Here is a 23,743-nt window from a genome sequence, read left to right on the forward strand (position 1 = left end):
ACGAGTATCAACCAACTATTATCAACACTGAAATTTTCAAATTGCATCTGTCATTAAAGTATTATAATTCTCATAATATTATTGTGATGTATTGTAAAAGTAGGTCAATAGTGGGGGTTGAATAGTGTGTGTCCGAGGGAGGATTTAATTGAGTTTGGGACAGCTGGTCTGGAGGCTTTGACTCATCAAAAGAGGCGATCTCCTTGAAACATACCAGATTATGAAGGGGCTTGACAGGCTAGATACTGAAATTTAGTTTCCCCTGGCTGGGGTATCTGGAACAAGGGGCAGAGTTTCAGGATAAGGGTCCAATCAGTTAGGACTGAGATGAGAAGAAATGTCTTCATTCAAAGGCTTGTGACCTAACTTAGAGGTTCTGGATGCACCATAATTGAATATATTTAAGGCAGAAATAGACAGATTTTTTGTCGCTCAGGAAATCAAGGGATATGGAGACCTGACAGGAAAGTAGAGTTGAAGCCCAAGATCAGCCATGATCATACTGAATGGTGGAGCAGGCTTGATGGGTCATATGGTCTTCTCCTGCTCCTTTTCTTATGTTCTTTTCCCTGCCTGGCTGATGCTCTGTTACTACAAAACTTAAAACTAAATCTTTTTATTAAGAGCTTCCATCTCACTAAGGAGACTTCAGGCCGATCCACATTCAACAACCTGCTCTGAAAACTCTGCTCATATTTTGTGATAAATTTCACTACAGCAGCTAGGACAATCCACAACATTCTAAAACAATTAAAATAATGTTCTAAATAAAACAACCCACAAAATTCTAAAAACAAGTGTACAAGGAACTCAGTAGAGTGCATACTTCTGCCAAGCTGTGTAACTTGATATTAAAAATACATTTATGCACTTCTAGCTGATTTTTTGTCCCAGAATAGGTACCAATAGAATTTACAACCTTTATATCAATGGTGCAGCTCTTCCTTGAGGCTTTTCCCTACCTGGTTGATGTTCTGTAACTACAAAGTTGAAAGAATAAATCTTTTTATTAAGAGCTTCCATCTCACTGAGGAGGCGTCAGACCAATCCACATCCAACAACCTGCTCTGAAAACTCAGCTCACATTTTGACAGCTGTGACAAATTCTACCACAGCAGCTGAGACAATCCAGGACATCCTAAATTAAATTAAACAACCCACAGGATTCTAAAAAAAAAGTCAATTTGCTCTATCTTTCCATGTTAATTGAGCCTTTAAAAAAATTCCAGGATCCAGATTTGCATTTTCACCAGAAACTAATCAGCTCTTTCGTGGGTTATATCCTATCTATGTACCAAGTTTCATTGAAATCCATCCATGAGTTTTCGAGATATGTTGTTTACTAACAAAGAGACTGACAAACAGGGATGAAAACATTATCTCTGTCTGTCTTCAATGGCAGAAGTAAAAAAAGTCAATTCACCCTGTCTCCCAATGTCAACAGATCCCTTAAAAAATTACAGGACCCATATCTTTGCAAAAAGTAATCATTTCTTCCTTGGGCCATTCCTATCTGTGTACCAGGTTTCAGTGAATCCATCCAATTGTTTTTGAGATATATTGTTTACAGACAGACTAACAAATAGGGGCATAAACATTACCTCCATCCACCTTCAGTGACAGAAGTAACAAAGTGTGACACTGAACCACATAAGGAGATATTAGGTCAGAAGACCAAAAGTTTGGTCAAAGTGGAAGTGTCTTAAAAGGAGAAAAACAAGGTAGAGAAGCAGAGGGGTGTGGGGAGGGAATTCCAGAGCTTGGGGCCTAGACAATGAAAGGCAAGGGGCACCAATGATGGAGCAATTAAAATTAGAGATGCTCGATAGACCAAAATTAGAGGAGTGCAGGTATCTTGGGAGGGTTGTGGGGTTGGCCAAGATTACAGAGAGAGGTGTAAGTCTATGGAGTGTTTTAAAAACAAAAATGAGAATTTTAAAGTCAAGACATTGCTTGACCAGGAGCCAATATTGGTCAGTGAGCAAAGAGGCAATGGGGGAATGGGATTTGTTGCAAGTTAAGACACAGGCAGCAGAGTTTTGGATGACCTAAAGTTTACAGCCGGTTTCTAGGGAGTCCAGCCAGGAGTGTGTTGGAATAGTCGAGTCAAGAGGTAACAAAGGCATAATGGGAGTTTCAGCAGCAGATGAGCTTAGACAGGGACAAAGTCAGGCAATGCTACAGAGCTGGAAATAGGCAGTCTTAGTAATGGCACAAATACGAGGTCGGAAGATCATCTTGGCATCAAACGTGACACCAAGGTTGCGAATAGACTACCTTAATCTCAGACTGTTGCCAGGGAGAGGGGTGGAGTTGGTAGTTGGGTAACAGAGTTTGCAGCAGGGACCAAAAACAATGGCTTCGGTCTTCCCAACATTTAATTGGAAGAAATTTATAATCATCCACTACTGGATGTTGAATAAGCAGGCTGATAATGTAGCAACAGCGGAGGAGTTGAGAGATGGTGGTGAGGTAGAGCTGTGCGTCATCAGCAGACATGTGAAAACTATGCCTTGCCTTCGGATGTTGTTGCTGAGGGACAGCATGTGAATGAGAAATAGGCGGGGCATAGGATAGATCCTTGGGAGACACCAGAAGTAACACTGCAAGAGTAGAAAGAGAAGCCATTCTCAGTGATTCTCTGGCTACGATTAGATAGGTAAAAATGGAACTACATGAGAGCAGTCCCACCCAGCTGGATGGCGGTGGAGATGTTAGATGAGGATGGGTTGATCAACCATGTCAAAGGTTGCAAACAGGTCAAAAAGGACGAGGAGGGGAAGTTCATCTTTGTCATAGTCACATAGGATGTAATCTGTGACTTTGATAAGAACTGTTTCGGTACTATGGCAGGGGTGGAAACCTAATTAGAGGGTTTCAAGCATGGAGTTCCGGGAAAGATGGGAAAGGATGTGGGAGGCGACAGCACGTACAAGGACTTTGGAGAAGAAAGGGAGGTTGGAGATGGGACAGTAGTTTGCAAGGGCAGTGGGATCAAGGGAAAGTTGATTTGAACTGAAATTATTCACACAAATATGGTGTTAAATACAAAAATAACAATACCACAAAGAACTTTCGACTTTCAAAAGCTAAGCTATAACAAAAGAGATAACCACTCCTTTCCTTAATCATGTACATTTCTAGAAAGAAACATTTGCTATATTTCACCTCAGTTACTTATTTTCTCTAATTTCACTTCTCTTTGCCACAGCCACACATTCTTACAAAAAGATGTGGTAAAGGTAACTTTGGTGATCCGACATCACTGTAAAACTTACATGATCCATGTGCTCCTGGAGTCCTTGGCTGAAGGGTCGTCGACCAATTGTTCCCATTTCCTCTGTATCAGGGAATGAAATGTGTCCAATTGTTTCAACCATTCCATAGCATTTCACCATGGAGTAAGCCACTCTTGTAACTTTTCGTAAGTCATCCTGAGCACCTGAGTGTTAAAAATTGTATCACTTCAATCCAGGAATACAGGAACATCTATTCTGATATGTGCTCTGAATTTGGCTTCCAAGGAGATTCAAGTTATTTTTTGTGAATACAAAAAAAAAGTAAATGATGTCACTTCTAGAAATGCAAGATTCTCCAATGGACAATTCCCAAAATATTTCCATGCTTCAAGCATGAAAAGCTCTCCCAAATAAACAAACAAAATTACAACACTGGTGACATTGTACAATGTATCAGATACAGATACCTTTTACTATTCCTTCTAAGAACATAAGAGCATAAGAAATAGGAGCAGCAGGAGGCCATTCAGACTTCCGAGCCATTCAATGAGATCATGGCCAACCTGCTACTTCAACACCATTTTCTTGGATTATCCCTGTAGCCTTTGATGTAGAAATCTATCGATCGCAGTCTTGAACATGTTCAACGACTGATCCTCCACAACCATCTGGGGCAGAGAATTCCAAAGATTCACTTGAGTGAAGAAATTCCTCCTTAATTCAGTCCCAAAAGGCCTGCCCCTTAATTCTGAGCCTGTGCCCCTGGTTCTAGACGCCCCCAGCCAAGGGAAACATCCTTCCTACATCTACCCCGTTGAGTCCTGTAAGAATTTTGATTGTTTGAATAAGATCATCTCTCATTCTTCTGAACTCCAGAGAATAAAGGCCCATTCCATTTAATCTTTCATCATAGGAGGAAAATTCATATTCATATTGTTTTCTTTTCCATTTATTTATTCAATTCCCAAAACAGAATAAGTGGATGAATTGGGGGAGGCAGTGGCATAATGGTATTGTCTCTAGGCTAGTAATCCAGAGTCCCAGGGTAATGCTCTAGGGACCTGGTTTTAAATCCCACGAAGGCAGATGGTGAAATGTGAATATAATATACATCTGGAATTAAAAGTCTAATGTCAATTGTCATAAAAACCCATCTGGTTCACTAATGTCCTTTAGGAAAGGAAATCTGCTGTCCTTACCTGGTCTGTCCTACACATGATTCCAGACTCGCAGCAATGTGGTTGACTCTTAAATGCCCTCTGAAATGGCCTAGCAAGCCACTCTGTCTTAAAGGAATGGAACCAGGTGGACCACCCAGCATCAACCTAGGAACTGGAAATGACAACAGCAAACTTAGCCCTGTCAACCCTGCAAAGTCCTCCCTTACTAACATCTGGAGACTAGTGCCAAAATTGGGAGAGCTGTCTCACAGACTAGTCAAAAAACAGCCTGACAGAGTCATACTCACCAAATCATGCCTCACAGACAATGTCCCAGATACCACCATCACTATCCCTGGGTATGTCCAGTGCCACTGGCAGGACAGACCCAGCAGAGATGGCGGCACAGTGGAATACAGTCGGGAGGGAGTTGCCCTGGGAATCCTCAACATCAACTCCAGACCCCATGAAGTCTCATGGCATCAGGTCAAACATTTGCAAGGAAACCTCCTGCTGATTACCACATGCTGCCCCCAGTCGGCTGATGAATCAGTACTCCCCCATGTTGAGCACCACTTTCAGGAAGCATGGAGGGTGGTAAGGGCGCAGAATGTACTCTGGGCAGGGGACTTCAATGTTCATCACCGAGAATGGCTCAGTAGCACCACTAGAGACCGAGCTAGCTGGGTCCGAAAGGACATAGCTGCTGGACTGAGTCTGCGGCAGGTGGTGAGGGAACCAACAAGAGGGAAAAACATACTTGACCTCATCCTCACCAACCTGCCTGCCACAGATGCATCTGCCCATGACAGTCCTTGTGGAGTCGAAGTCCTGCTTTTACATTGAGGATACCCTCCATCATGTTGTGTGGCATTAGTTGTGGTATAGATTTTGAACAGATCTAGCAACTCAATACTGGCAACCATGAGGTGTTGTGGATGATCAGCAGCAGCAGAATGGTACTCAACCACAATCTGTAACCTCATGGCCTGGCATTTCCCCCCACTTTACCATTACCACCAAGCCAGGGAATCAACCCTGGTACTATGAGGAGTGCAGGAGGGCATATCAAGAGCAGCACCAGGCTTACCTAAAAATGAGGTGTCAACATGGTGAAGCTACAACCCAGGGCTATTGCGTACCAAACAGCATAAGCAGCAAGTAATAGACAGAGCTAAGTGATTCCACAACCATCGGTTCAGATCTAAGTCCTGCAGTCCTGCCACATCCAGTCATGAATGATGGTGGACAATTAAACAACTCACTGGAGGAGGAGGCTCCACAAATATCCCCATCCTCAATGATGGAGGAGCCCAGAACATCTGTGCAAAAGATAAGGCTGAAGCATTTGCAACAATCTTCAGCCAGAAGTGCCGAGTGGATGATCCATCTCAGACTCCTCCAGATGTCCCCCAGCTTCACCACAAGTGCTGTTGTTCAGCCAATTCGATTCACTCCATGTGATATCAAGAAACAGCTGAAGGCACTGGATCCTGCAAAGGCTATGGGCCCTGACAATATTCCAGCAATAGTACTGAAGACTTGTGCTCCAGAACTTGCCATGCTCCTAGCCAAGCTGCTCCAGTGCAGCTACAACACTGGCAGCATCTGGTAATGTGGAAAATTGCCTAGGTATGTCCTGTATACAAAAAGCAGGACAAATCCAACCCGATGAATTACAGCCCCATCAGTCTACTCTCCATCATCAGTAAAGTGATGGAAGGAGTCATCAACAGTGCTATCGAGCAGCAATTGATTAGCAATAAACTGCTCACTGACAATCAGTTTGGGGTCTGCCATGGCCTCTCAGGTTCTTGACCTCATTACAGCCCTGGTTCAAACATGGACAAAAGAACTAAACTCCACAGTTCAGGTGAGAGTGACTGCCCTTGACATCAAGGCCGCATTTGACCGAATGTGGCATCAAGGCGCCATAGCAAAACTGGAGTCAATGGGAATCAGGGGAAATATCTCCACTGGTTGGAGTCATACCTAGCACAAAGGAAGACGATTGACTTCCCATGACCACAATCATCAAGGTTCCAGGACATCAATGCAGGAGTTCTTCAGGGTAGTGTCCTCAGACGAACCATCTTCAGCTGCTTTATCAATGACCTTCCTTCCATCATAAGGTCAGAAGTGGGGATGTTCGCTGATGATGGCAGAGTGTTCAGCACCTTTCGCGACTCCTCAGATATTGAAGCAGTCCATGTCCAAATACAGCAAGACCTGGTCAAAATCCAGGGTTGGGCTGACAAGTGGCAAGTAACATTTGTGCCACACAAGTGCCAGACAATGACTATCTCCAACAAGAAAGAATCCAACCATCGCCCCTTGACATTCAATGCCATTACCATCACTGAAACCCCACTAGAAAAAATCCTGGGGCTTACCAGTGACCAGAAACTGAACTGGGCTAGCCATATAAATACTGTGGCTACAAGAGCAGGTTAAAGGCTAGGAATCCTGCAGCGAGTAACTCATCTCCCGACTCCCCAAAGTGTGTTTATTATCTACAGAGCATAAGTCAGGAGTGTGATGGAGTACTCTCCACTTGACTGGATGAGTGCAGCTCCAACAACACTCAAGAAGCTTGACATCCTCCAGGACAAAGCAGCCCACTTGATTGGCACCTATCCACAAACATTCACTCTCTCCGTCACTGTCGCACAGTGTGTGCCATCTACAAGCTGCGCTGCAGGAACTCACCAAACCTCTTTAGACATCACTTTCCAAACCCACGACCACTACCAGCTAGAAGGACAAGGGCAGCAGACACATGGGAACACCACCACCTGCAATTTCCCGTCCAAGCCACTCAACATTCTGGAAATATATCACCATTTCTTCACTGTCGCTGAGTAAAAATCCTGGCACTTCTCTCCTAAAAGCACTGTGGGTGTACCTACCCATGGACTGCCGCGGTTCAAGAAGGCAGCTCATTACCAATTTCTCAAGGGCAATTAGGGATAGGATTAGGGATAAATACTGGCCTAGCCAGCTACGCCCACATCACATGAACGAATTTTGTAAAAATTACTTCTACAACTTTCAATGGTACCTCCTGGGTATCACTAATTCACTCAAAGTCACTATAGATGAAACAGGACACAAAAATGACTCTATGCAAAAGCTACAATATACTTGGGAAGAAAATTGGTGCTGGGCAAAGGCATACCTGTACATAACAGCATTGAGGTTGAAAAGAATGAGAGAGAAGACTAAGTAAATCAAGAAGTGATTAGCTGACTCCTAGCTTAGATTTTTTTTTAAATGAAAATTATAAGGATAGGGAAAAACTGGGGAGATGAGGAGTTTCACAACTTTGAGATCCTGGAAAAGAATAAATTAGAGTAAGAGACTGCAATGAAACTTGATTTCAATGCAATGAGGATATAGGAAGAGAAAGATATCTGCAGAAATAGTGCGGAAAGAAAAATAAAAAGAACCAAAAAGCACTTGAGTATTCTAGAATCAATAAAGGAGATAAGAGAGGTTGTAATTATGAGATAGAGCTTGAAACAGAGAGGGAGAGTGGGCCACAGTTTGAACACATAATTTAAACTGAAAGTTTAGTGCTGCACTGGGGGAGTGCTATATTGTTGACAGTGCCATCTTTGAGATGAGACGTAAAAGATCCCCTAGTGTTATTTGAAGAGCAGTGATGTTCTCCTGGTGTACTAACCAACATTTATCCTTCAACTTACCACTAGCAGAAACAGATTATTCATTCATCTCACTTACTGTTTGTGGACTCTTGCTATGAGCAAACCTGTATAGCCTATATAACAGGAGCTAACATTGCAACAGTATATGAAACCCTCAAATGGCAATGCAGTAGAATGAAGCATCAAATCATATGTACAGTGGTGGAATACAGGATCTAAAATTAAGCATATCACAGGAAAGTTGCGCATTGCAATGACAGATAGTCTTCACATAGAGCAGGGAGGGTAAATCATCCTGGTTTCCTGTCTTCCAGCAGCCAGTTTAATTGACTTCAGTAGAGGGCTGGAAAGAAATCTCCCATCCTCTCAGCCAGATGTGTGTAGGAAAAAACTATAAAGGTACCTTAAAAAGAGATGCTCACCTTTCCCCCACCCCCTCACCCATGGTGCGGTGGAGCAGGCTGATGTTGAATAAAAGCCATACAAAATGGCATCCTGTAGGCTAAAACGGAACAAAATACTGACCAATTGATCAGAAAGAAGAAAGATGCAAGTATTTGGAATTATTCAAATCATACCTGTTGTGACTTTATTAAAGGTGATAGCTTCTGCAACACGACCTCCTAGAGCCATACACATGCGTTCAAAAAGCTGTTCTTTGGTAAAGAGGTGCTGCTCTCGTGGTAGGATCTGTGCAAATCCCAGTGCAGCATTTGTTCGTGGTGCTATGGAGACCTACAAGGCAAAACAATCAGAAATTATTTACAATTTACCCCAGTGATTTTATAAAATTAAAATCAATACTTCAGAATCATCAATGCAAAACAAAAGAAATCATATTAGTGATTCCTTAAAGTTTTCTAAACATAAATACACAATAATTATGCAGATCCATACTTTATTTTATCTTTTGTCTCAAAGCACAGCAAATATTTGTTTTCCAAAAAGCTTTACAGCTCCATTAAACATCTGGTGGGATAATAGCTCTAAACAACACAAGCTAAGTCATTCCAGCTTCAATTTCTGGTCTACACAGAGGCATTAGCACCTCTGGGCTAAGAAGGGAAAATAAACCATAATTCCTACTACTGAAGAAAATATTGTGGCTTCTCCTGGAAACTGCATGCCAACACTGGGTGAAAATCAGACTTGACTTGGCTGCAATGACCTTCCACGGTTGAACAGCCTGTTAACACGAGCTGGATACTCAAAGCAGCTCAATATTAAAATTTTTCAACCAAAACACATCCCTCTCTTCCCCATCACAATATCCAGCTATTCTCAATGTCCTAATGTTTTTGCCTCTTAGCCTGTTTTTTGTTTAACTTTTACCAAACTTAAATCCTCCTATCCTATATTATTGTTTTACTTCGAAATAACTGTTCTCTTTATTTATAACAGTTAGTTGATTTTAATGAGGTTGTTCCCTAACTTCTTTCCTTCTTGATAGTGGAGCTTTAGCACACACAGACCCCACCCATCACCAACCCCTCCCTACCCTCACATTTTTCATAAGCTACTTTGATGCACCTCCCAGCAGCCAGCTTATCATGGGGCCAGAGTAAACAGAGCAATTTTACACAATAGATACCTCCAAATCATTGCAAGACCGATTCAAATGAGTAGTTGAGGTAGGAGCATAAAATAAGTTTAAGCTATTTGATATTTGTAAAGAGCAGCAGCAGTCACTTCAGGTTCCAACTGACTTATATTTGTATAATAGTATGTAAAGAAATGTAATAATGGTAACATGATTCACAGTTATATTAATAAAACTAGACCTTCAAGACAGCTTCTGTGTGCTCAAGAAGCCAACCCACAAGAACATGTCCAGACTCATGGAAAGCTATTATTCTCTGTTCTTCCTTGGAGAGAATTTTACTCTTCTTGGCAGTGCCTGAGGGGCAAAGGAAAATGTGAACAAAACAAAGAAAAATTTCCCAAACAAACAAATATTGTCATGAGGTTGAACAATACTGACATTTTTGGAATTTATTTGAATAATCAGTGTGATTTTGTTCAATCTAAATAGGGAGTTTTGTATACTACTTTGAGAACTGTAACCAGAGATATTTAATATGAACATTTGAATATTGAGAACACAGAATAATAGAGCAATCATATATCACATTAAGAGCCCATTCATCCCATTGTGCCTATGCAGACTCTATTAAGCAGCTGTCCAATTAATTCCACTTCCCTTTTCTTGCCCGTAACCCTGTAAACCTTTCCTTTAAGATGATTGTATTGTCTATCAAGACAAAAAAGTTAAGATTTGAGTCTTCCCAACAACACATTCCTTCTTCCAAAAGAAATGTTATCAGAAGCATTTTTCCTCCTCCTCCAACATGTCACATGACATTCTTCAGTGAAGACGACAAACAAACAGCTGGTTCCTCAACATTTATGAATGCCGCTTAAATAGCTCTCAGTAATTGGATTGGTTTAGCTTTCGAAATGCAACAGCTGCAGTTTTATACTACAGATGCTTCAGAATTATTATAAGACATTATTCAAATTAAAAAGGTTCAGACAAGTACCTGAAAATAAAACTGAAAGTTAAGTAGTTGACAACCATCTGGGTCTCAAGATTAGGTTAAAATTTGGTGTCACAACTATTACTAATATAAATTGTTTAAAATGTAGGTGTTTCATTCAGCTTTTAAGTTCCACTTTGAAGGGTTCACATCAATTGCCAGTATAATCTATATCCTTGATGTGTAATGCCAAAAAAAAAAAACTTGATTAATAAATCATTGCTGCAAATTTATTGGGAAACAACTTACCAAGAACTGCTTGGTCTAAAAATGGACTATGGAATCACTTCATTTCATATGGATTCGCAAATAGTTAAAAGAAAAATGGCTATCCTTTAGGACAGCTTTTATGTGCTCAAGAAGCAGGCCATAAACCCTTGTGTTACAATGAAGTGCAATACAAAATGAAGATCAATGTTAGGAGTCTCCTGATCTATACTTCTTTTCCCCTCATTATGAGGCAGTACACCATTTACTTACCAGGAAAGCTTCATAAAATGAATGAAAATAGACGTACCTGCTATGACCTTCTCTACTGCATATTCAAAACTTAAGGTGTCAACAGATTTCTCCCCTTCTCTGGCTGCATGTAATGCTGCTTCATTACAAATGTTGGCAATGTCAGCTCCTAGGATGAAGCCAAATTAATGCACACGCTAAACTAAAAAAGATTTTGAAGTACAAAGTTTGTTGTGAGACATATTAAAATTAGTACTTTTGGATGGTATAATAGATTTCTATTTACATCCTCAAATTTCTAATGAAATCTGCAAGCTAAGAAACTTTACACCAATATGTACAGCAACTTGTATAGAAACACAGAGTAAGCTCTGTCGACGAAAAAAATTACAATAAAATTCTGCATAATACTTTTAAATGCTGGATTCTTACCACTGAATCCTGGAGCTAGCTCAGCCAAGCGTTGGGAATAAAAACTGGCTGGACGAGTTAACTTCAGGCTCTTCAAATGTTGCTCAAAAATCTCCTTCCTTTCCTACAAATGTGAATGAAATAAACAGTATACCACTCCACCCAGGACAATAATAGTTATAAAGTTATCCCATGATTCAACTTTTCAGCTTCTTTTGAGAGGGTGCTGCAAGTTCCTAATTAGCTTTAATTCTCTATTTGTTTTACTTAACAAAACAAGCTAGATGCTCAATGAGGTGTTCCATCTAACGTGACCACATAGTTAGATTGCGCAGGATTAGAACTGTAGCAACTAGGCCTCAACAAGGTCAGTTCTAATTTGTGTGTTTTAAAAGCATGCATTTCTCCTTCTACAAATTAGTAATCAAGACATATATCCCAGTCTAGAAACTGTACTTTTGATGTAAACTGCACAAAGCTTCATACAATACAAAATGCACAAGAAAAACAGAAAATTACACTTCTGCTGTTTTGTCATTGTGTACTCCTTGGTATCAACGTAACAAATTGAAATAATTTCCTTGTCAGTGTGTTAAGCCTGCTTAAGCAATAAAAATACGCAAAACTGATCAACTAGCGATTATCCTCCTTTGGAATAGGACAGCAACTGAGGAGCAGGTTAGAAAAGTAGGGTCTCTGGGATTGATACAGCTAAGATGATACACCTAGTAATTGAAGATTACCAATGTTAGACTTTAATAGTGACCTTTAGTTGACCAGCCAGTATCTCATTGCAGGAATACAACAACAACTGCACCTCACAGGAGCATTACCAGACAATATTTGACACAGAGCCACATAAGGAGATACAAGGACGTGACCAAAAGCTTAGTCAAAGAGGTAGATTGTACTGAGTGTCTTACAAGAGAGAGAGAGAGAGAGAGAGAATTCCAGACCTTAGGGCCTGGGCAGCTCAAAGTACAGCTGCCAATGGTGAAGCAATTAAAATAAGGGATGCACAAGGAGCTTGAATTGGAGAAGTGCAGAAATCTCGAGGTTGTAGGGCAAGACTAGTTTACAGGGGTAGGCAGGAGCACAGCCATGAAGGGGTTTAAAAACAACTATAAGAACTTTATAATAAAGGCTGTGGCTAGACTGGAAACCAATATGGGTCAGTGGTAACAGAAATTCAAATTTGATTTCATCCTCTTCCTCAAAAAACCCCTCAACCCCCTCTGTTCTTGCAAACAGCTACACAATTCTCAAACCCCCTTTCTTTCCCAAAGTGCTTGAAGGTACTGTCACTTCACAAATCAGTGCCCACCTTTCCCAGAACTCTGTATTTAAATCCCTCATATTAGGTCTTTGACCCAGCCACAGTACTGAAACTGCCCTTGCCTCAATTTTAAAATCTTCATCCTCATATTCAACTCCTTCCATGGCCTCATCTCCCACCATCTCTGTAGTCTCCTCCAACCCTACAATGTAATACCTTTTCCCTACATGGGAATATCACCATCTCCAAGTTGTTTTCCAAGACACACACCACCCTAATTGGAAATATATCATTGTTCCTTCAACGTCACAGGATTAAAATCCTGGAACCCCTACTGTGAAAAACCTACACCACATGGGCTGTAACAGTTCAAGAAAACAACTCACCGCCATGTTCTCAAAGACAATTACAGGTGGCAAATAAGTGCTGGCCTTGACAGTAATGCCAACATCCCATGGGGAAAAAAAATTTCACAAACACAATTCAGTGGGGCAAGTTGGGAGAGGGCACTAGTTGAGGGGAGCAGTGGAGCTAGTTAGAGTGATGGTGGGGCTAGTTGGGAGGGGATGGAGGGTGCTGGGAGGAGGGATGTTCCAGCCGGGGTTGTGATGGGGCTAGCTGACAGGGGCTACTCAGGGGTGTGGTTGGGGAGGGGGGTGCATTTCCACAAACATGTCTATGAGCCAAAGCATTAAAATTCACCTTAAGTTTAGTAGAATGTTCTAATCTTTCACCTGATAGCAAACCAAAGATATTTTTTGCCCTTATCCATCAATACCTGCAAAGTAGGAAAGTCAATAAATATATGTCGATCCAGCCGGCCAGGTCTCATTAAGGCACTGTCCAAAATATCAGCACGATTGGTTGATGCCAGAACTATTACATGATCTGTTGTCCCCATTCCTGTTCAAAATAGTAAGGTAAAGAATATTAAACTAATTTACAATGTTCCAGTAAGGACAGATGGTGTTATTGTACACAAGGCCAGCAACATTTCACTTTTTAAAAATATAAGATAATGAACAAATTATTGGAATACACACTTCATAGGCCTAATTGCCACCACATGGCAGGCAACAAATTTCAGAGGAGGTTTTAATCTAGACTGGTTGTCAAGACACCCTCTGAAATTTTATTGCCGTCACCATTGAAACCTTGCTGGTCCTTTCAGCTCGAATGAATAATCTCAATTTCGATTGTACTTTCAATATTAATGAGGTCCTACGTTTCATAGAGAACTGAGGCACCATTGTTCTTGAATCCTAATACTGCCATATGGGCACTGAAGGATGTGATGCACAGTATAACCACTCAACCCAATTACTATTTGATTTAATTTGAATTCAACACCATAAAGTTCTGCAGCTAAATAGCTTAAGCATATTAGAGCTGTTAACTGGCTGTAGTCATCCCAAGACATACTGCTTTGAAGGGTCAAGAATGTTCAATACATTTCTAAAAATACAACACAACAGCTTATTAATTTAGAAAATAATTAATGATATTGTACCACACAGGCTTGTACCTCAATGTACCACAACAGAATACCCACCATCCATTTCCACTAACAGTTGATTCAGCGTCTGTTCTTCCTCTGTATTAGCAAACCCAGACATGCTGGTAGAACGTTTTTTACCCACTGCATCAATTTCATCAATGTACACAATACAGGGTGCACGAGCCCGAGCCTCCTTAAACAAACTTCGTACCCTTGCAGCACCTAGACCTACAAGGAAAATTTAAAGTAGAAACTTCTTTAAAAATAAAAAATGTAATAGGCTAGTATAAAAGATTGATGGTGATGTCATCTTGTCATCCAAAAAGTGTCCAGCTGGTCACAAATAAAAGTACCAAATTCAAAAATAAAGTCTTTGATGTTTCTGTGGAATGCTATTACTCTGATAAGAAAATCTAAATAACTGATCACAAAATTCCAATAATGCACTCAAAATATCTCAGTTGGAAACCACATTACCATGAAAACAGGGAAATCCAGGAGACCAGCTGCTTCAGCTAGTTCGGATAAGCTGTCTCCCTTGTACTCGCTGGATTATCCTAGTTTTCTAGACAGTTAGAATAATGTTAACTTTACTCATTGTTAACACTTCTTCCTCAGATTAGAGGATCATATGTTCAAATTCACTTCAAGGCTTCAGCACATAGCCTCCCTAGGCTGACGCTTTAGTATAGTCATGTGGGAGTACTTTCAGATGAGTCATTAGAGCAAGGCCCTCTCTGCCTGCTTGGGTAGGCACAAAGTCCCAGGGCTGAACCAATGTTCTGACCATGTATATCCCCCAACTAGAATCACTAAAACAGATCAACCACCTATCATTATCACATTGCCCTTTAAGAAAACTTGCAATGCAGCAATAGTGACGTTACTACAGAAACAATGGGGAGGCGATGGCGTACTGGTATTGTCGCTGGACTAGTAATCAAGACCCAGGGTAATGCTTTGGGGACCTGGGTTCGAATCCCACTACAGCATATGGTGGAATTTGTATTCAATACAAATCTGGAATTAAAAAGTCTAATGATTGCATTGTTGATTGTTGCAAAAATCCATCTGGTTCGAAGGAAATCTGCTGTCCTTGCCTGGTCTGGCCTACATATGACTCCAGATCCACAGCAATGTGGTTGACTCTTAAATACCCTCTGAACTAGGGCAACTAGGGATGGATAATAAATGCTGGCCAGCGAGGCCCACATCCCATGAACGAATATATGTTTTTTAAAAAATTCATTGGCTGAAGTGCTTTGGAGCAACCCTAGCATGTGAAATGCAATATATGCAAATTCTTCTAACTTTTTCTTCTAATCGATCTTGTAATGGTTGTTTAAAAAGATGAATTTCTGAATATTATCTTAACTTTACTCACGCCAACATGAATTTTTCCTGCCAATCTCTGACTATTTTTAGCTAAAGAATAAATACAGGTGTAAAATCAAAGTGGTAACTTTCTTTTCAATTTAAAATTAAGATTAAAACAATTGGTAAAAAACTTGCAGTCAGAATTTAACAATCAGTTAACAACCAGCCTGGTAGATGGAAAAGGACCACATTTCCTGCTTCACAGAGGTCAAAAGGTCAAGACAAAGGCTTTGATCATTCTTCCAGCAAAAGTTAACAGTGGACCTAGATTTAACGAATGAATAAATTTTTATTGTGCACAGGATCCAGTGTTATTGTGTTACAGGATCCAGTAGAACGTTCTCAAAGGCACTATGAACCTTTCATTTTTATTTACCAGAGCTACCAAATACATTTCCTATTCCTGAAGCATCTGATGATTATTTGTAATCATTATTCTAAGTATATTTGAAATTTACTTCCAGTGGAGGCCCCATAGACTTAACATTAGGCAACTGCATTGTTTCACCTCCCATAGATAAAAATTTAGACTATTGTTTTTTTTTTCATTTCGAACGGATCTGATCATTGAAAGGTGGAGGAATTTTTATTAAGTTATATAGTTAACAGCTTACTATGCATACTTAGAGCTTCAGATGGAATTATTCCAAGCAGCAAATGAAGATGGGCTAGAAGAGATTACTGCCTTTTAATATAAACAGCAAATTCAGCAACAAACTGCAAAGTCAGTTTATGCAGCCAACAAAATCAAGGTGAAATAAAAAGAGGAGCCTTACAGCATCCAGTGAGTTACTATCAGCCAATTAACTTTATCCTCCATTCTCAAGACATGTGAGTCACTAGTGAGGCTGGCATTTATTATCTATTCCTAGTTCCCTTGTGAAAATGGTGGTAAGCCTTCCATTGAACTGCTGCAGTCCATGTAGCAAAAATAGTCCAACAGTATTCTTTAGTAGGGATTTTCAGGATTTTGACCCATCAACAATGAAGCAATATGTGGCCAAGTCAGAATGATGTGTGACTTGGAGGAGATAATGTTGTACTCTGTGCACATGCTGCTCATGTGATATAAGATTAGCACACAAGTGGTTTATATTATAATATATTAATGAGAAAAATAGGTAAGATTTATGGTTATTTAAAGTTGATCAATAGTACATGCAGATACACTGAGTACTGGAAACACCAGATTTCTTCCATCATTTCTAATAAACCCATTGTAAAGAAATCTGTTTCTACAAAAGTCAAAACGTGCACCCTAATGTATTGATGCCTCTTACAGCACCCACCATCCTGATCCTAGAAAGAAACTAAAAGAATATACTGTATACAGAAATAAATGTGGGATAGCAAATTAAAACCAGTCATATCTATGGTTTCATATAACACATTGCCTTTCATGCAACTCATTTTTAAAAAAATTTCTTTCATGGGATGTGGGCATTGCTCATCCCCAATTGCCCTTGAACTGAGTGACTTGCTAGGCCATTTCAGAGAGCAGTTAAGAGTCAACCACATTGCTGTGGGTCTGGAGTCACATGTAGGACAGACCAGGTAAGGGTGACAGAATTTCTTCCCTGAAGCACAATAGAGAACCAGATGGGCTTTTATAACAATCGATAATAGTTGTCATGCTGATATTGCTTTATATTCCAGATTTATTAATTGAGTTCAAATTTCACCAGCTGCCATGGTGGGATTTGAACCAATGTCCACAGAGCATTAGTCTGGGCCGGATTACTAGTCCAGTGACATTAACACTATGCCACTGTCTCTCCCTAGCTTTCTCAGGAAGAATATTCAGTACTGTACAATATTATGTTTTGGATGTTAACCTTTACTTCTCACCTCCAATCACCTCCACAAACTCTGATCCAGCCATGGCTAAGAAAGGAACTTGAGCTTCTGAAGCAACAGCTTTTGCCAGTAGTGTTTTTCCACACCCTGGTGGTCCAAGCAATAAAGCTCCCTTAGGAACTTTGGCACCGAGCTGTAGGTAACGCTCTGGACTCTAAGAAAGAAAGAATAAAAAGATTTTTCCCCCTTTCCCAGTGTTACATTTGCTTCATTGGTTCCTGCTTAAAATGTACCTTTCCATCAATAAAACATGGCAAGAAAGTAAATACAATTTGGTACAAATGAAATCATAAACTTGACCTCATCATAAGGAATTTTATATTATAGGAGTGTCCATTCTCCCTTAGCCCAATATTTTGCTCTCTACGGGTCTTTAACTCAAAGCAGGGTAAGCAGATAGTGTCCCTTATCCAACTGCAAAAGCAGGAGCACATGGATGTTCCATTCCCAAAACAGAATGCAGTCTGAAGCAGGAAGATAACAGCATTTTAAGCAGATATGCAGGTCACTAGAAGCGACATAAAAAAAAGATAATTCGTAAAGAAAAAAATACTTCCTGCAAAAATTGACAGCAAAGTCAACTCACATTAACTGGTAGCAAATAAAGATATGCCTTTACTAAGGTCATTTGAGGCATGAGCAATAGTCAATATTCTGCAAACAAGCATATTTCATGGTGAGAGGAAACTTTACCTAAAAATAAAGGCACAATTACATACAAAAAGTGGGAGAATGTTTCCTTTGATATACTTAACAGGTAAAGTGATGCACTTCCATCTTTTCTGCCAGGTGACATACTGGACAAAGGCAAACTATCCATAATCCATTTAAATACACCACTTAAGTATAAAATATCAATTTGTATATTCAAAACATTCAGATTTACAAACAGACAAGATATGCAAGCATTTTCCTCTCAAACTTCAACCACATTCATCACCATGAAAAAATTGCCAAAGGCTTCACTCCCCAAAACCCCAAATTCCAAGACAATGATATGTTCTGATTTTTTAATGCAAAATAAGACAATAATTATATGCATTTCAAAACTTTGCTTTTAGTGGTCCAGAATACATAGATAAATGCAATACTTGCTTTTTCAGTTGCACAATCTTAATTTCCCATTTGGTAGTCCAGACCTAATGGACCATAAATACCTTGTTCCAGTTTGAGTTAGCACATGCTTATTTAAAAACTTGTACCACTTGCCACTCAGATTTTGATCACATTCCTTCCATTTTGAAAAGTGGAGTTGAACTGGATGTGGTGTGTGCCGTATAGGAGCATGACATGTGCTTTTCACTATCAGCACCACTCCACAAAATTTTGACCCACATTGCAATCATCTCCCTATAGAAATCTTTTTTTCCAGCTTCTGTTATGAACATGATTGTAAGAACTGAAAGTGAAGGTGGTCAGAGTGTGAGTGAGTGTATATAAATATATTCCACCAGCTGGCCAGGAATAAAGCACAATTGGGCAACACATCTCCCATGCTGCAGTAAGGATGTGGATATTTTCAGAAACTACCCACCACCACAATTTAGATCCACTATGAAGTTGCTTTAACTGTCATTGATCAAAGATGTGGTCAACTCAGCTCATTCTTTTGTCTGCTAATTGAAACCTCTTCATTTATATTATCTTCTCTTTCTCCAGTTTTTTTTAACTCTACACAATTTCCTGGTTTTGAAGCAGAGGCAGATGAACTACTTGCAATCTACTAATAACACCCTTCAGCCAGTCACAAAGAAACAAGTTCAGTTGTGATATTTTATAGGACAGCTCCCAATCTCCACTCAGTGTACATCCATTCACATGGCTGGTAACTGGTAATTGTATTGTTAGGAATTGCAGGTGCAAGCACAATTTCAGCTACACGATCAAAGAATTGCACCGACAATGCATCCTACCAGCCCAATTTGATTTGCTTATTTCAGGAACTTGCCAAAAACAAACATTATCATGAACAAAACTACATTCTTCATGCTAAAAAAAAACTTATATTTGATACTAAAATGCAATTACCTTCAGGTAATCAACAAACTCCTTAACTTCCAGTTTGGCCTCATGCAGCCCTGCCACATCCTTAAATGTAACACCTTTTCCAGACTTTCCATCCACAATAGTAAAACGAGCCATTTTTAGTTGATTCTATGGGTTTGACCAAAAGGAAAAAAAGCATTATTAGTGTGAAAAACAGTATACTTCTATCCTGTAAAAGTTTAACTGGTGCTAGATACCTATTCTTTTCATCTTCATCATTTTGGATTCTATTTAATTTTTACAAACCTATTGCAAAGTTTAGTTTCTTTGTAATGCACAACAGTGAAGATATTGGTATAGATACAATCAGGCATTTAGAAAAATGCACACCCACTTCCAGCATCAGCTTTCTTAAGCAGAAATTTTATAAATTTACTAACATTAGAACATTGTACCAACCTATTCTTGAATTTCCATGACTGAATACTGAAAGCCTTGTGAATAAGAGGGAGCAGGAAAAGTTTGTAGCCTCGCAAATTGAGATGGGGGAGGGGGAAAAACAGGGGAGAAGATCAAGTTGCATTGAATTAACACCTAAAGTATTAAAGAAAACTGAACAAACCATATGGACACATCAGCCTTTCCCTACACCAGAATGTGAGCTGATGAATGCTCAGTAACATAGATAAGTAATTCCATCATACATTTATTCCATCCTCGCAGCCAGAGGAAGGCTGAACAAAAAACGTTTGAAATTCTGGAAATACATATAAAATCCAAAATATGCATTTTGCAGCCTAAAAAGTTTATATTTAAACAGCAATCAGGTAAGCATCAATAGATATTGTTGTGGATTTTTTTCCCCCATTTTAGAGTGATAGGAATTCCCAATATATTTTATGCAAGGGCAGTAGCTGAATGATCAAAAGTTCCAAATCAACTTCAGTTATTCTGCACACAGAACACATGAATTATTTAATAATTAGAAGGGGCTGCAGTGACTAATGCACCTCAAGAAAAATGTGGGAAAATAAAAGGAGGGAGAACATCACAGACCTAAATAGAATTGTTTCGAAGCACCCAAATAATTGAAATTTTACAAGTTTGCTGGTTTCTAGCAAGCATGGACATGAACCAAAAAAAAACCAAGACTGGCTTTATATTAAGATCACTTACGAATGCACTAAATCCACCTTCTCTTCCAGCCATTCCTGCAAGCCGAAATATGTACCAGAGAATGGCCACTCCCACTGCAGCCATTCCCAGGGCATATAGTGCACTAAAAAAAGAAAAAATTGTAAGAATTAGTTAATTAATGTGTTTAACTAAAGCCATGTTTGAAACTGATTTTGTTAGGAACATGACTTAAAATACTTTTCTGTAAATAAACTTTAAAGAGTAAAATTTCCTCTTAAAATTCAAACTGTTTTGAGTTATTGTCCTATGGATAACAAGTGAATCTGGTTACGTTTTGCTATGAATCATATTTCTCCACTTTTCTCAGTTTGATCAGCATAAAACCTCTCCACCTCTCCCTGTTAAGATGCAAGTTTGCATGCAAATGATACAGCATAACTAGACATACACAAGCATAAGTTAGCATTACATTCACGGGCATTACCATGAACATGAGTCTACTGCAAAATCGATTATACCTAGAATCGTTTTCAAAAATTAATTTATGGGATGTGGGTGTTGTTGACTCAGCCAGCATTTATTACCCATTCCTAATTGCCCTTGAGGTGGTAGTGAGCTACCTTCTTGAAACACTGTAGTCCATGTGGTGTAGGTACATCCACAGCACTGTTAGGGAGGGAGTTCCAGGATTTTGACCCAGCAACAGTGAAGGAACAGCGATATATTTCCAAATCAGGATGGTGAGTGGCTTGGAGGGAAACTTCCCAAGTTCCCAGATGTCTGCTACTGCTGTTGGTCTAGATGGTAACGGTCATGGGTTTGGAAGGTGCTGTCTAAAGGGGCCTTGGTGAGTTCCTACAGTGCATCTTGTAGATGGTACACAGTGCTGCCACTATGTATCAGGTGTGGAGGGAGTGAATGTTTGTAGATGGGGTGCCAATCAAGCGGGCTGCTTTGGCTGGCATTGCGCACTCATCCAGGCAAATGGAGAGTATTCCATCACACTCCTGACTTGTGCCTTGTAGATGGTGGACAGGCTTTGGGGAGTCAGGGGGTGAGTTACTCACTGCAGGATTCCTGGCCTCTGAACTGCTCTTGTAGCCACAGTATTTATATGGCTACTCCAGTACAGTTTCTGCTCAATGGTAACCCCCTGACTGTTGATAGTGGGGGATTAAGCAATGGTAATGCCACTGAATGTCAAGGAGCCATGGTTAGATTCTCTCTTGTTGAAGATGGTCATTGCCTGACACTTGTGTGGCGCAAATGTTACTTGTCACTTGTCAGGATGTTGTCCAGGTCTTGCTGCATTTGGCCATGGACTGCTTCAGTATGAGAGTCGCCGGGAATGGTGCTGAACATTGTGCGATCATCAGCGAACCTTCTGACCATATGATGGAAGGAAGGTCATTGATGAAGCAGCTGAAGATGGTTGGGCCTAGGACACTGCCCTGAAGAACTCCTGAAGTGATGTCCTGGAATTGAGATAATTGACCTCCAACCACCACAACCACCTTTCTTTGTGCTAGGTATGACTCCAACCAGCGGAGAGATTTCCTCCCCCGATTCCTACTGACTCCAGATTTGCTAGGACTCCTTGATGCCCCACATGGTCAAATGCTGCCTTGATGTCAAGGGCAGTCACTCTCACCTTACCTTGGAGTTCAGCTCTTTGGCCATGTTTGAGTCAAGGCTGCAGTGAGGCCAGGAGCTGAGTGACCCTCGGAGAACCCAAACTGAGGTCAGTGAGCAGGTTTTTGTTAAGCAAGTACCACTTGATAGCACTGTGGATGACCCCTTCCATCACTTTACTGACGATTGAGTGTAGACTGTGGAGCAGTATTTGGCTTGTCTGGATTTGTCCCGCTTTGTGTGTGTAGGACATACCTGGGCATTTTTCCACATTACTGGGTAGATGCCAGCGTTGCAGCTGTACCAGAACAGCTTGGCTTCCACCTGCTATCAGATGTCGAACCCAAACTTTAATTCTCCTTGCATTTGAATCCAAATTCTCCAGTCAAAGACAAATCTTACAAGATCAAAAAAAATTGCTCTTCCATCTGTAACATGCATTACTTTGAATTTGGAATACAATTTTTTAGTTAGCTATACCTAACTAAAGGAAGTATTTGAAATGTGTCTTTTTATGTTTCTGAAGTACATGTTGCATTACTTCAACACAGATATCACCATTCTATTTGGCCAATGGTTCCTAAGGTTCAGTATAACTCTGGGCATCAATACCTTTTTTCACGTAACTAAATTAACCTTTACGACCATAAAAGAACAACTCACTTTCCAAAGAAACCAGTACGCTTGTATGATACTGGGATCCGTTCCTTTCCGTCAATCCCAAGCTCATTCTCAACAGCCCGAAGCTTCTCTTCAAACTTATCAATGTTTGCTACCTGCATTCGATACATCAAGGCTAACCGCTACAAAAATGGGAAAAAGCACAATTGCATGCCATTAACAAACTTAAATAAATAATGTATTACCGCCTTTTTCTACCCCTTTCGAACACTATTTCCTTTAGCTGTATCCTTTTGTATTACCTCTGTCAAAACACAGACTGCGGCCAAGAAAGTCTCAGGCTCGCTGAGGAAAAGGCACATGTGATTTAACACATGGCACAATACCAAGTGCAGTAAAATGGAAGGTTCAAGGCTCCTATTCCTAATCACTGCACAGAAACTGGCTAATGGAAGTCAGGTAAGGACAAGATCAGACTTGCTTGCGAGGTCTTTCACATCTTAAGAGCCTGCCAACACTTGCCATCAATGTGAACAAGGCCAAATGGGCACAGCACTGGAGGGCAACTTTTGCCTGTGAAACCACATCCAAGGTGAGAAAGTCAGTGCTATTAAAACAGTGGAGAGAAAAAATTATTGTTCATCCTTCAGCAGATCTTTAACCATCTCATAATTCCCTATGTATAATACTTCACAAAATCTCTCCTGGATCTGCTATTGACTGATAACACTGCCAGTAGAGTCACTTGATTACCTCAGCTAGAAATGATGTACAGAATAAGAATTTAAATTTGCACGGTGAGAGGAAATTTAAAATGTTGTCCCAATAGTCATCAGGTTCATTGATCACTGCTGAGTAGACATTTGCCTACACTGTTACAATTCC

At 40.1% G+C, this 23,743-nt stretch overlaps 1 protein-coding gene across 1 annotated transcript in view; it reads right to left on the reverse strand.

Moving 5' to 3' along the window:
• The window catches only part of spg7 (SPG7 matrix AAA peptidase subunit, paraplegin), a 49,335-nt gene that overhangs the window by 6,142 nt on the left and 19,450 nt on the right, over nt 1–23,743 (reverse strand). Inside the window, exons 5-15 of the mRNA XM_078544456.1 lie at nt 22,901–23,040; nt 20,645–20,747; nt 19,511–19,636; nt 17,474–17,636; nt 14,303–14,476; nt 13,529–13,653; nt 11,496–11,598; nt 11,122–11,232; nt 9,849–9,964; nt 8,646–8,802; nt 3,279–3,442 (exon numbers count right to left, since the gene is read on the reverse strand). Coding sequence (XP_078400582.1) covers nt 3,279–3,442; nt 8,646–8,802; nt 9,849–9,964; nt 11,122–11,232; nt 11,496–11,598; nt 13,529–13,653; nt 14,303–14,476; nt 17,474–17,636; nt 19,511–19,636; nt 20,645–20,747; nt 22,901–23,040 — 1,482 coding nt within the window. The remainder of the gene's footprint in view (nt 1–3,278; nt 3,443–8,645; nt 8,803–9,848; nt 9,965–11,121; nt 11,233–11,495; nt 11,599–13,528; nt 13,654–14,302; nt 14,477–17,473; nt 17,637–19,510; nt 19,637–20,644; nt 20,748–22,900; nt 23,041–23,743) is intronic.

This window comes from Cetorhinus maximus, chromosome 6, assembly GCF_964194155.1.
Source record: "Cetorhinus maximus chromosome 6, sCetMax3.hap1.1, whole genome shotgun sequence".
In the NCBI taxonomy this organism is placed as follows: Eukaryota; Metazoa; Chordata; class Chondrichthyes; order Lamniformes; family Cetorhinidae; genus Cetorhinus; species Cetorhinus maximus.